General features: G+C 41.1%; 1 protein-coding gene across 1 annotated transcript in view; it reads right to left on the bottom strand.

Moving 5' to 3' along the window:
* The window catches only part of LOC109899116 (serine protease HTRA1A), a 35165-nt gene that overhangs the window by 18529 nt on the left and 2984 nt on the right, over window positions 1–13652 (bottom strand). The window contains exon 2 of the mRNA XM_020494170.2: window positions 296–395. Within this exon, the coding sequence (XP_020349759.1) occupies window positions 296–395 (100 nt within the window). The remainder of the gene's footprint in view (window positions 1–295; window positions 396–13652) is intronic.

The following is a 13652-nucleotide window of genomic DNA, read 5'->3' on the forward strand; positions in this document are numbered from 1 at the left end:
ATAGAGAGAGAGAGAGAGGTAGAAAGGGAAAGAGATACAGAGAAAGGGAAAGAAAGAGATGCAGAGAGAGAGAGAGATACATTTATAGAGAAAGGGAGGAATAGAAATAGGGAGAAGGGTGATGGAGAGACAGGGGATATGGAGAAAGAGAATGAGAGGCAGAGATAATGAAAAAGGATAAGTACTTAAGTGTTGTCCCAACTAGTGTATTCTTACATCCAGGTGGGTCGTAAAGAAAACTCTGGTATTTGTCTACAGATATTCAAGGACCTACACACACACACACAGCTCTTACTTGCGGTAGAGTTCAATGTGAACCACGGCCGGAGCGATCCTCTCCACCACGTCAGCGATGAAGTTGTATTTGTGTCTCAGACTGTTAGGGTTGTCCTGGGCTAGAAATACAACAAAGACAGGATGTTGCAATAAGAATTTACTCACCAGAAACACAAATACAATGACAAAATGTAACAGCAGTGCAAGAATAAGTCCAGCATATGAAACTGGTAATTATCTGAAGAGAAAGGGAACGATGACAGTTTGTGGCATAGACACTATCCTGTGTTTGTGTCTGTAAGTGCCTTTTGAAGTCTTCTGTAAAGAAGACAAGTCAGGAAATGTTGATGATATACCGTGTAATTATATCATGCTGTCTTTTTCCAGGTTGTGAATTAAGCCTTTTCTGAAGATTATCATAGACATTTTGCTTTTTAAATCGGCAATCTGTGATTATTTATATTTTATACTTTTGAATTAATATACACTCTGTGGCCAGTTTATTAGGTAAACCCATCCCAGGTTGGACACCCCTTTACCTCCAGAACAGCCAGAATTCTTTGTGGCATGGAAACATTGCGCAATAGGTATCGAGATGTAAGGTGTGCCAGGAAAACATTTCTCACACCCTTACACCACCAGCCTGTACCATCGACACCAGGCACGATGGGGCCATGGACTCATGCTGCTTACGCCAAATCCTGACTCTGCCATCAGCATGACGTAACAGGAAACAGGATTCATCGGAACAGGCAATGTTTTTTCACTCCTCAATTGCACAGGGTTGGTGATCGTGTGCCCACTGGAGCCACTTCTTGTTTTTAGCTGGTAGGAGTGGAACCCGGTGTGGTCGTCTGCTGCAATAGCCCATCCATGACAAGGACTGACTAGTTGTGCGTTCTGAGATGCCGCTCTGCACATTACTGTTCTACTGCGCCGTTATTTGCTTCTTTGTGGTTCGCCTTTTAGCTTGCACGATTCTTGCCATTCTCCTTCAACCTCTCATTAATGAGCTGTTTTTCGCCCACAGGACTCCCGCTGACTGGATGTTTTTGTTTGTCGCACCATTCTCTGTAAATCCTAGACACTGTTGTGTGTGAAAAGCCCAGGAGGCCGGCCGTTTCTGAGATACTGGAATCGGTGAGCTTGGCACCAATGATCATACCATGCTCAAAGCTGCTTAGGTCACTCGTTGTTCCCATTCTAACGTTCAATCGAACAGTAACTGAATGCCTCTATGCCTGTCTGCCTGCCTTACCTAGAAAGCCACGACCATGCAAACCTTTTTCTTAAAAATGCCTAATGAGCTTAGTTCAACTGTTGTACCCGATCAGAAACCCCAAATATAAGATTGTTTTACTCCAGTTTGTAAACAATGTAATTGTAAACAAACATTGACTATGTAACCTCAAAACATGGTTAAAACTATAATTTTGACATCATGGATGGTCATTCCTTGCTTTCATAGCTCAGTCTATGAATGTGAGAGAGGTTACATTTCTCCAACCCAATTCCTGAGCTGTTGACCAAAACCGAGGTGGGGTGTCCGCTTTGTTATTATTTGAACTGCAGATTGCCCATTTAAGTAAATACAACAATCATGCTTTTAACAACTCTTATCTTTCCACATCCTCTTCAAATAATTATGTTATTACCATGGAAAGAGAGCACAAAATATGTTTTGTCGTACAACCCCACACCTTGCTGTAGTGGACTTATAAAGGTTGTTAAATTCAATTATATTATGTGCCTTCCAATGCAAAGTGGTGTGCATAAACATAGAAGAATAGGTCTACCAATGATTAGAAGTTACTCCGAAATCTCTTTTAGTCTAACTTTAAAGTTACTGTGATTGGTTGAGAAAGAAAAACGTTCTACTTGAGGCCCAAGACAGGTGTAGAATGAGCCTGACATACTGCACTTAATTATACGTTCAGAATACCCTATTTCTTTACTGTTCAAGAGGGGAAATTCCTAAATAGCTGTAATTTCCCCCCAAAATAAGGCGGTCATATAGCATGATAACTTCAGGCAACTTGTTTCATTTTAGTCTAACAAAAGCCAATGTTAAAACTTCATCCATGAATGACTGGGTTTGTTACACCCAATAGTATCTTAAATCAAATCAAATTGTATTAGCCACATGCGCCGAATACAACAGGTGTCGACCTTACAGTGAAAATGCTTAGCTACGAGTCCTCAACCAACAATGCAGATTCAAAAAATATAAGAAAATATAAGAATAAGATATAAAAGTAACAAGTAATTAAAGAGCAGCAGTAAAAACCACAATAGTGTGACTACATACAGGGGGGTACCGGAGTCAATGTGTGGGGGCACTGGTTAGTTGAGGTAGTATGTACATGTAGGTAGTTATTGAAGTGAACATGCATTGAAGTGACAATGCAAATAGTCTGGGTAGCCATTTGATTAGATGTTCAGGAGTCTTATGGCTTGGGGGTAGAAGCTGTTTAGAAGCCTCTTGGACCTAGACTTGGCACTCCGGTAATGCTTGCTGTGCGGTAACAGAGAGAACAGTCTATTACTAGGGTGGCTGGAGTCTTTGACAATTTTTAGGGCCTTCCTCTGACATCGCCTGGTATAGAGGTCCTGGATGGCAGCAAGCTTGGCCCCAGTGATGTACTGGGCCGTTCGCACTATCCTCTGTAGTGCCTTGAGGTCGGAGGCTAACGTGATGCAACCAGTCATGCTCTCGATGGTGCAGCTGTAGAACCTGTTGAGGATCTGAGGACCCATGCCAAATCTTTTCAGTCTCCTTAGTCGGCGTAGGTTTTGTCGTGCCCTCTTCACGACTGTCTTGGTGTGCTTTGACCATGTTAGTTTGTTGGTGATGTGGACACCAAGGAACTTGAAGCTCTCAACCTGCTCCACTGCAGCCCTGTCAATGAGAATGGGGGCGTGCTCGGTCCTCTTTTTCCTGTAGTCCACAATTTTCTCCTTTGTCTTGATCACGTTGAGGGAGAGGTTGTTGTCCTAGCACCACATGGCCAGGTCTCTGACCTCCTCCCTATAGGCTGTCTCGTCGTTGTTGGTGATCAGGCCCACCACTGTTGTGTCATCGGCAAATTGGATTGGGTCTAGGGTTTCTGGGATAATGGTGTTGATGTGAGCCATGACCAGCCTTTCAAAGCACTTCATGGCTACAGATGTGAGTGCTACGGATCAGTAGTCATTTAGGCAGGTTACCTTAATGTTCTTGGGCATAGGCACAATGGTGTTTTGCTTGAAACATGTTAGTATTACAGACTCGGACAGGGAGAGGTTGAAAATGTCAGTGAAGACACTTGCCAGTTGGTCAGCGCATGCTTGTTGTACAGGTTCTGGTAATCCATCTGGCCCTGAGGCCTTGTGAATGTTGACCTGTTTAAAGGTCTTACTTACATCGGATGCGGAGAGCATGATCTTACACAGTCTTCCGGAACAGCTGGTGCTCTCATGCATATTTCAGTGTTATTTGCCTCGAAGCGAGCATAGAAGTAGTTTAGCTCATCTGGTAGGCTTGTGTCACTGGGCAGCTCTCGGCTGTGCTTCCCTTTGTAGTCTGTAATCGTTTGCAAGCCCTGCCACATCCGACGAGCATTTGAGCTAAGCTGGTGTAGTACAATTCGAGTAGATCTGCAATGAAGGTCAGGGTCTGAAGTATTCTCCTTAAAGTTTAAAACAAGAAAATCACGGAATGGAAAAGAACATAGCTCAAACACAATGGGATTGGACAGTAGGGATAAGTCTCACATCTAGACCTAAGATCAGTCTGAAGTCTCTCTAGAGAGGTCATAATTTACAACCTGTCTTCTTCACTTCTCAACGTTATGATGATACCTGGCTCTCCCTCTTGACAGACATACCTGATTTTTTTCCACAGACACATCATTGCAGTGGAAATGAAGGAGAGTGGGTTTGTGCCAGTTGATGACGAAACCTTTCTTGCGGACTTGGGAAAATCACAAACCAGATGTAGTCAGTAAGGTACTGTTGCCTTGTACGTAGACCGTGACAGGTTATTTATTAATGAAACACTGTCGGAGGAGCTGGGGTTCAGATCAGGTCAACGCCGGATGGAATGAAGTCGACCACGAGACAAATCAAAAAGCATATGGACCAAGGATGGAGAGCATCTACTTAAACCTGGGCGGCAGGTAGCCAAGTAGTTAGAGCATTGGGCCAGTAACCAAAAGGTTGGTGAATCGAATCCCCGAGCTGCCAAGGTCAAAATCTGTCATTCTGCCCCTGAACAAGGCAGTTAACCCACTGTCCCTAGGCTGTCATTGTAAATAAGAATTTGTTCTTAACTGACTTGCATAGTTAAATAATGGTAAAAAAAAAAAACTCCCTCCAAAATCGTGAATATCATTGGAATGCCTTTGAAAAACGACTATCAGTTTTTACTGTTCTGAAATAGAGGACATCTGCATAAGCTTCCTTACAGAATTATATACTGTATAAGTTTAGTCGACCCACATTCACTGGCAATATTTATTTCAATGTTGAATTGTGTCAAATAAAATATACTTAAAAAGGTCCTACAAACAAATAGTTAAACTGAGACAAATGGCTTTTTGATTTGAGTGCTCAATCCCCAGGCAGGCATGCTTTATTACAGACTGAGACAGAGGAAGAGAGAGGGGTACCATCAGAAGCAAAGAAAAGCCTATCGTCAGCTAAGGATGAAAGGGGGGGATACCTAGTCAGTTGTACAACAATGCATTCAACTGAAATGTGTCTTCCGCACTGAACCCAACCCCTCTGAATCAGAGAGGTGTGGGGAGATGTCTTAAACAGCATCCATGGCACCCATGAAACATTGGGTTAAATGCCTTGCTCGGGGACAGAACAGATTTTTACCTTTCGGTTACTGGCAAAACACTCCTACCCTGCAGGCTACATGTTAGTCATGTCTTTTCTGGCTCCCTGAATGGTGGTCCACATTGTTTTATCAGTTACCTTCGTCTGGCCTGGCTGTCTGGCAGAGTGGCCGTGCCCTCAACTTTGTGCCCTCAACTTTACCTCCTCAGAAGTGGGGGAACTGGGGGAAAGAGTAGAGGAGGATGGAGCCACATTTTCTCTCTACATGTCTCGTTATGTCTATGCAACATGTAGCAACACACAAAACCACTCAAATGCTCATGAAACAATGAGCTTCTTTAGATGGTCATGATCTCCAAGGGCCAGCTCAGTAACCTCCTCTCAAAGAGACATTCCACCCAGGTATGTATCTCTCCCTCTAATTAGACACACTCCAACTCACTAACCTCATCAAGAAACCAAACTTCACTCTTGTATCAAGCACTCCCCAACACACACCAGTCTGTGTTTTACTTTATGAGAGTTTCCCTAAGGAAGCTGCTCTTCCTTATCCCCATCCTACATGCAGAGGGATTGGGTTGCAGTGTCAGATGGATTGCATTCCTTCTGCAGTATTACTGTAATTCGCAAGGCTGTGATGCAGCAAATGCATTGGCTGCACTGAATACACATTCACTAAGCCTTCGAGAGAGTCCCTAAGTCAAAGGAAACATAGTCACTGAGCTCTGTGAACATACACAGAAAAGCACAATCCCAATTCAATCCCTGGTCACTGTCCCTAGGGCCTAGACCCTTGCTGATGAACTGAAAGTGTGAAACTAGAAAGGGTATAGTCTAGAGGACTGGGTAGTGAACTACAGTCTGGGAATGTGCCTTATATTTGGGATCAGAGACTGGGAAAGGAATGGGGAAAGAAATATGGAGAATGATAAAGCAGAGGAAGGAGTAAACTAGGTTCTCTTCAAATTGCCGACATATTTTCATGAGTATATTCTAGACTCCACATAAAGAAAATATGCACATTTTCTCCACCAATGGTACAGTATGTTTCCACCAAATGGACTTGTTGCAGATAAAAATCACTGCGTGATGATGTAGTGAACACAAAATATATTTTTTCACTTAATTTCTCATGTACCGAATACAAATCTAAAGTTCAATGCGTTTCCATTGCATTTTCAACTCTACCGATAGTTTTGTCACAAAAACTGTTGCGTTAAATACCAAATGGCCTCCTCCGGTCTTGGTACATGGGCTCTAGCCAACAGCTCGCAGACAGTACGGGTAGGCTGTGCAGGTTGGCTAGTCTACATGACGAGATTCACCAATTATGGATAACATCAAGAATATTCGTATTTGTGAAACGGCAGTCAAGCATCGATCATCATGTCACCAGAATGGGACCTTCAACATTTATTGGAAAGGAGCATCATGCTCATACATCACCCTGTGAAGTTCATCATCATTTATTTAATCTATAGCCTGAAAACTGCATGGTTTCCCAAATTTTAGTGGGAGGACCAAACACCATATCATCGCATGACTCCAAATGTACTTTCGATATGATAGTTATTATATCAATATTTTCGCATAAAGGGGTTTCCAATGCCATTTCCTGCATAATTCATTTTAACAACACAAAAAGATCCCACCATATAGAACGAACACATTATCTGTAGGCATTTATAAAATTACACCAAACCCTCCTGTTTCCAAACTTTTTTTTTTAATACAATATGACTTGACTCCCTGAAACTGTGGATGGAAACATGGTGATAGAGAAAGAAAGAAACAGGGGAAGAGTGGCAAAAGCGAGGCAGAGACGAGGAGGCTGGGAGGAAAAATGTGCACGGTCAGCATACTGTATATGAGCCACCAAGCATAATCAAAGACAATTCACATTCCCCATTGAACACGACCAATTAACTTTCATTTGATTTGAAAGCACATCAACACAGCTTGCCATTGTAAAAGCAGCAAGCCCCAATCACTCACCAGAGATATGCATAATGTTGCTGTTCCTTTGGGTGTGAATTTAAATGAATGAAAAGGTTGTTCTCAACATCCTAAAGTCAACATTTGTATTATCTTACCTCTTGTAAAATACAAATAAATCTAAAACTAGTTTTTGCAGGTCATATATTCCAGTCTGTGACTAAATGAGTTGAGAAAACACAAGAGGGGCCCATGGGACAGCAACATTTTACCTAAATCATGTGCCACTTCAAACAACTTGCATAATCGACAACTTCAGAAACTAGATCCAAATTACATCATGTACCAAGTGTAATTTCATGCGTTTGCTTTAAGTGAGGCCAGTAGTCTGGAGCCTCTCTTTACTTGGCCAGAGGCCTTCATGTAGCTTGGCACAGAGCTGCACTTTGCTTTTTTAGGCTGACTGGAGCTGGAGAAGAGCTGGATCAAGTATTTGCATCCCAAATGTTTGCTCAATCACGGAGGAGACACTCTCAGACATAACTTTGGCCTGCCTTGTGTGTCCTCATGTTGGAAAAGGTATACACATGGAGACCTTCAAAAAGCTTCAGATAGCCTTCTGCACACTTACATTAACTGTCTGACAATGAAGCAGCATTTTGAAAACAAATACTGTGATATGCACTGGGCACATGCACACACACAGCAGCTGGCGCAGTGAAAGTGTCCTCGCCTAGAGGTGGATTCTGCTACAGGTGTTGCGGCGTGGTCCAACTATAAGAACTAAACACATCAGACATACACACAGTTAAAGAACACAGTTAAATAACCTCACACTCAACGTCAACAAAACTAAGGAGATGATTGTGGACTTCAGGAAACAGCAGAGGGAACACCCCCCTATCCACATCGATGGAACAGTAGTGGAGAGGGTAGCAAGTTAAGTTCCTCGGCATACACATCACAGACAAACTGAATTGGTCCACTCACACAGACAGCATCGTGAAGAAGGCGCAGCAGCGCCTCTTCAACCTCAGGAGGCTGAAGAAATTCGGCTTGTCACCAAAAGCACTCACAAACTTCTACAGATGCACAATCGAGAGCATCCTGGCGGGCTGTATCACCGCCTGGTACGGCACCTGCTACGCCCTCAACCGTAAGGCTCTCCAGAGGGTAGTGAGGTCTGCACAACGCATCACCGGGGGCAAACTACCTGCCCTCCAGGACACCTACACCACCCGATGTTACAGGAAGGCCATAAAGATCATCAAGGACATCAACCACCCGAGCCACTGCCTGTTCACCCCGCTATCATCCAGAAGGCGAGGTCAGTACAGGTGCATCAAAGCTGGGACCGAGAGACTGAAAAACAGCTTCTATCTCAAGGCCTTCAGACTGTTAAACAGCCACCACTAACATTGAGTGGCTGCTGCCAACACACTGACACTGACACTGACTCAACTCCAGCCACTTTAATAATGGGAATTGATGGGAAATGATGTAAATATATCACTAGCCACTTTAAACAATGCTACCTTATATAATGTTACTTACCCTACATTATTAATCTCATATGCATACGTATATACTGTACTCTATATCATCAACTGCATCCTTATGTAATACATGTATCACTAGCCACTTTAACTATGCCACTTTGTTTACATACTCATCTCATATGTATATACTGTACTCGATTCCATCTACTGTATCTTGCCTATGCTGCTCTGTACCATCACTCATTCATATATCCTTATGTACATATTCTATGTCCCCTTACACTGTGTATAAGACAGTAGTTTTGGAATTGTTAGTTAGATTACTTGTTGGTTATTACTGCATTGTCGGAACTAGAAGCACAAGCATTTCGCTACACTCGCATTAACATCTGCTAACCATGTGTATGTGACAAATAAAAATTTGATTTGATTTGATTTGTTGATCTCTCTACCACCAGTGGGTGAGGTGTGAGCGTAAAGGTCGTCTCTGCATCATCCTCCTCAGAGTCATTCACATTTTGAAAATGTTAGGAACAGATGCAGTCCCAATATTTATACATGAATTTCTACAACTTATAGTTGGTATGACATTAAGTCATTAATATTGTGTGCCTTTGACATTTAAAAATATTGTCCCATTTACATTATGTAATGTAAATGGGACCTTTTTTATTTATTTTATTTAACCAGGCAAGTCAGTTAAGAACAAATTCTTATTTTCAATGATGGCCTAGGAACAGTGGCCCTTGAAAAGGCCTGACATTTTAGCCTATTTTAGTGGGATGGATTTGTGGCCAATGGTGACATCACCAATAAGAAAGAGTTCCAAACCTCTCTGAAAATAATAGCTAAATTCTTGCTTGAGAAATTGCCCTTTGCTGAGAAGCTATTTTTGTTTCTCATTGACCATTTCATTGAAAACAATCACAGTAAGATACTTCATTGTTACCCAGAAATGATTAGCATTGGACCTTTAAGAAATAATTTATCCCCTCCGCAGTGACAATCCTAAATAAGATTCTGATGAACTGACGTGAGTTAATGCCCAATTGTGTGTAATGTGTATGTTTTATGTCTGTTTTTATATTTTTTATGTAAGTGAGAGCGCCAAAGACAATTTTCCATTCTGTGTAACTTAATGGACAATTTTTCTAATCTAATCCTGGAAATTAATATAGGCAACAAGTCAGCAACAATGACCTATTGCAATAAATGCAACGTTGTTCATCCATCCTCAGTTTTCTGACATCACAACAATTAAACTCCGGAACTGTTTTAAAATCACCATTGGCCTCATGTTGAAATCCCTGAGCAGTTTCCTTCCTCTCCGACGACTGAGTTAGGAAAGACGCCTGTATCTTTGTAGCGACTGGGTGTATTGATACACCATCTTAAGCCTAATTAATAATTTCACCATGCTCAAAGGGATATTCAGCTTCTGCTTTATTTATTTTTGCATACTGTATCTACAACCAGTGTCTATCTTTGCGAGGCTTTGAAAAACCTCCCTGGTCTGTGCTTTAAATTCAGTAGTCGATTGAGGTACCCTAATAGGGTAGGGTGCCATTATCAAATCATGTTAACCACTATTATTGAAAATGGAATGAGTCCATGCAACTTAATATGCAATTTGTTGAGTAGATTTTTTCTACAAACCAAATTTCCCTCTAACATTATTGGGTATTGTGTGTAGATCAGTGACATAAAATCTTGATTTAATCAATTTCAAATTCAGACTAACACAATCAATTGTTGTTTTGAGGGCGCCCCAAACCAAAGAGTATTCTTTGCTTGACATTAATTCTGAATAGTCGTACTTCTTCATTTCTCAAAGGAAAAACATCAACCAATTTCCAATAACTGTTGATATCTAGTGGAAGCCATAGAAACTGGCTTCCACTAGTTTTGTTATACTCACATACATTATTCAAACAGTTTTAGAAACTTCAGAGTGTTTTCTATCCAAATCTACTAATAATATGCATATCATAGCTTCTGGGCCTGAGTAGCAGGCAGTTTACTTTGGGCACACTTTTCATCCAGATGTCAAAATATCACCCCCTATCCCAAAGAAGATTTATAGCCAGCATGAGAAGAAGAAAAAAACAGCCTGGGGAGCACCTCCTACTGGAGAGTTAATCTATAAACAGCTATTCATTTGATCTCCCATCCAGGGTTTTAACCAAGCCTAGCTCTGCTTAGCTTTGAAGTTTGTCACTGACTACAACCAATGTGGTATCATGAGAACGATTATTGACAGTTATTTTAATAGCTAAATATATTCACTAATGCTATCAGTCATTTCATAGGGTAGATTTAACAGGGGAAATTAAACTTAACCATACTTTATAAATCATACAGTATAACAACAACGATACTATTTTGGACTATATAGCATTTTCAACGTCATCAACAGCTGGTGTTTCAATTCAACCCAGGGTTCAACTTAAAATAGACAATACATATAGGCGGCCTAGGTTTTCAAGCTTAGGTTGATTTAAAAAATAATCATTGTGTTGGATTCACAAGTTAAAGAATAGGAATAAATCAAACTTTATTTAAAGTGCATTTCAAGTTTAATTAGATTTAGTCCTATTCTATAACACACAGTTGAAGTCGAAAATGTACATACACCTTAGCCAAATACATTTAAAAACTCAGGTTTTCACAATTCCTGACATTTAATCCCAGTAAAAAGTCCCTGTCTTAGGTCAGTTAGGATCAACACTTTATTTTAAGAATGTGAAATGTCAGAATAAGAGTAGAGAGAATGATTTATTTCAGCTATTATTTCTTTCATCACATTCCCAGTGGGTCAGAAGTTTACATACACTCACTTAGTATTTTGTTGCATTGCCTGTAAATTGTTTAACTTGGGTCAAACGTTTTGGGTAGCCTTCCACAAGCTTCCCACAAAAAAAGTTGGGTGAATTTTGGCCCATTCCTCCTGACATAGCTGACGTAACTGAGTCAGGTTTGTAGGCCTCCTTGCTCGCACACGCCTTTTCAGTTCTGCCCACATATTTTCTATAGGATTGAGGTCAGGGATTTGTGATGACCAATCCAATATCTTGACTTTGTTGTCCTTAAGCCATTTTGCCACAAATTTGGAAGTATGCTTGGGGTCATTGTCCATTTGGAAGACTCATTTGCCACCAAGCTTTACCTTCCTGACTGATGTCTTGAGATGTTGCTTCAATATATCCACATAAGTTTACCCCTCATGATGCCATCTATTTTATGAAGTTCACCAGTCCCTCCTGCAGCAAAGCACCCCCGCAACATCATGCTGCCACCCCCGTGCTTTACGGTTGGGATGGTGTTCTTCGGCTTGCAAACCTCCCCCTTTTCCCTCCAAACATAACGATGGTCATTATGGCCAAACAGTTCTATTTTTGTTTCATCAGACCAGAGGACATTTCTCCAAAAAGTATGATATTTGTCCCCATGTGCAGTTGCAAACCGTAGTCTGGCTTTTTTTATGGTGGTTTAGGAGCAGTGGCTTCTTCCTTACTGAGCGGCCTTTCAGGTTATGTCGATATAGGACTGGTTTTACTGTGGATATAGATACTTTTGTACCTGTTTCCTCCAGCATCTTCACAAGGTCCTTTGCTTTTGTTCTGGGATTGTTTTGCACTTTTCGCACCAAAGAACGTTCATCTCTAGGAGACAGAACGCGTCTTCTTCCTGAGTTGTATGATGGCTGCGTGGTCCCATGGGGTTTATACTTGCGTACTATTGTTTGTACAGATGAACGTGGTACCTTCAGGCATTTGGAAATTGCTCCCAAGGATGAACCAGACTTGTGGAGGTCTACAATTGTTTTCTGAGGTCTTGGCTGACTTCTTTTGATTTTCCCATGATGTCAAGCAAAGAGGCACTGAGTATGAAGGTAGGCCTTGAAATACATCCACAGGTACTTCTCCAAATGATTCAAATGATGTCAAATAGCGTTTCAGAAGTTTCTAAAGCCATGATATCATTTTGCAGAATTTCCCAAGCTGTTTAAAGGCACAGTCAACTTAATGTATGTTAACTTCTGACCCACTGGAATTGTGATACAGTGAATGATAAGTGAAATAATCTGTCTGTAAACAATTTGTTGAAAAATTACTTGTGTCATGCACAAAGTAGATCTCCTAACAGACTTGTCAAAACTATAGTTTGTTAACAAGAAATTTGTGGAGTGGTTGAAAAAACGTGCTTTAATGACTCCAACTTAAATGTATGTAAACTTCCGACTTCAACTGTAGATGTTTGGTTGAGATGGAGACGTGAATCCAACATACAGTAAGTATCAATCACTAATTTGTCGACAAACTGGAATCAAAGCAAGACTAAGTCAGTGACATAGAATATACATCTTCAAATGTTGATATTTGGTTGCGTTGAGAACCAAACACAATTCAATATCACTTTTTTTTTCAATATCACTGTATTTTTTTGTGAAGAATCAACAACAAGTGGGACACAATCATGAAGTGGAACGACATTTATTGGATATTTCAAACTTTTTTAACAAATCAAAAACTGAAAAATTGGGCGTGCAAAATTATTCAGCCCCCTTAAGTTAATACTTTGTAGCGCCACCTTTTGCTGCGATTACAGCTGTAAGTCGCTTGGGGTATGTCTCTATCAGTTTTGCACATCGAGAGACTGACATTTTTTCCCATTCCTCCTTGCAAAACAGCTCGAGCTCAGTGAGGTTGGATGGAGAGCATTTGTGAACAGCAGTTTTCAGTTCTTTCCACAGATTCTCGATTGGATTCAGGTCTGGACTTTGACTTGGCCATTCTAACACCTGGATATGTTTATTTTTGAACCATTCCATTGTAGATTTTGCTTTATGTTTTGGATCATTGTCTTGTTGGAAGACAAATCTCCATCCCAGTCTCAGGTCTTTTGCAGACTCCATCAGGTTTTCTTCCAGAAAGGTCCTGTATTTGGCTCCATCCATCTTCCCATCAATTTTAACCATCTTCCCTGTCCCTGCTGAAGAAAAGCAGGCCCAAACCATGATGCTGCCACCACCATGTTTGACAGTGGGGATGCTATGTTCAGGGTGATGAGCTGTGTTGCTTTTACGCCAAACATAACGTTTTGCATTGTTGCCAAAAA

The sequence above is a fragment of the Oncorhynchus kisutch genome, linkage group LG11 (genome assembly GCF_002021735.2).
Source record: "Oncorhynchus kisutch isolate 150728-3 linkage group LG11, Okis_V2, whole genome shotgun sequence".
Taxonomy (NCBI): domain Eukaryota; kingdom Metazoa; phylum Chordata; class Actinopteri; order Salmoniformes; family Salmonidae; genus Oncorhynchus; species Oncorhynchus kisutch.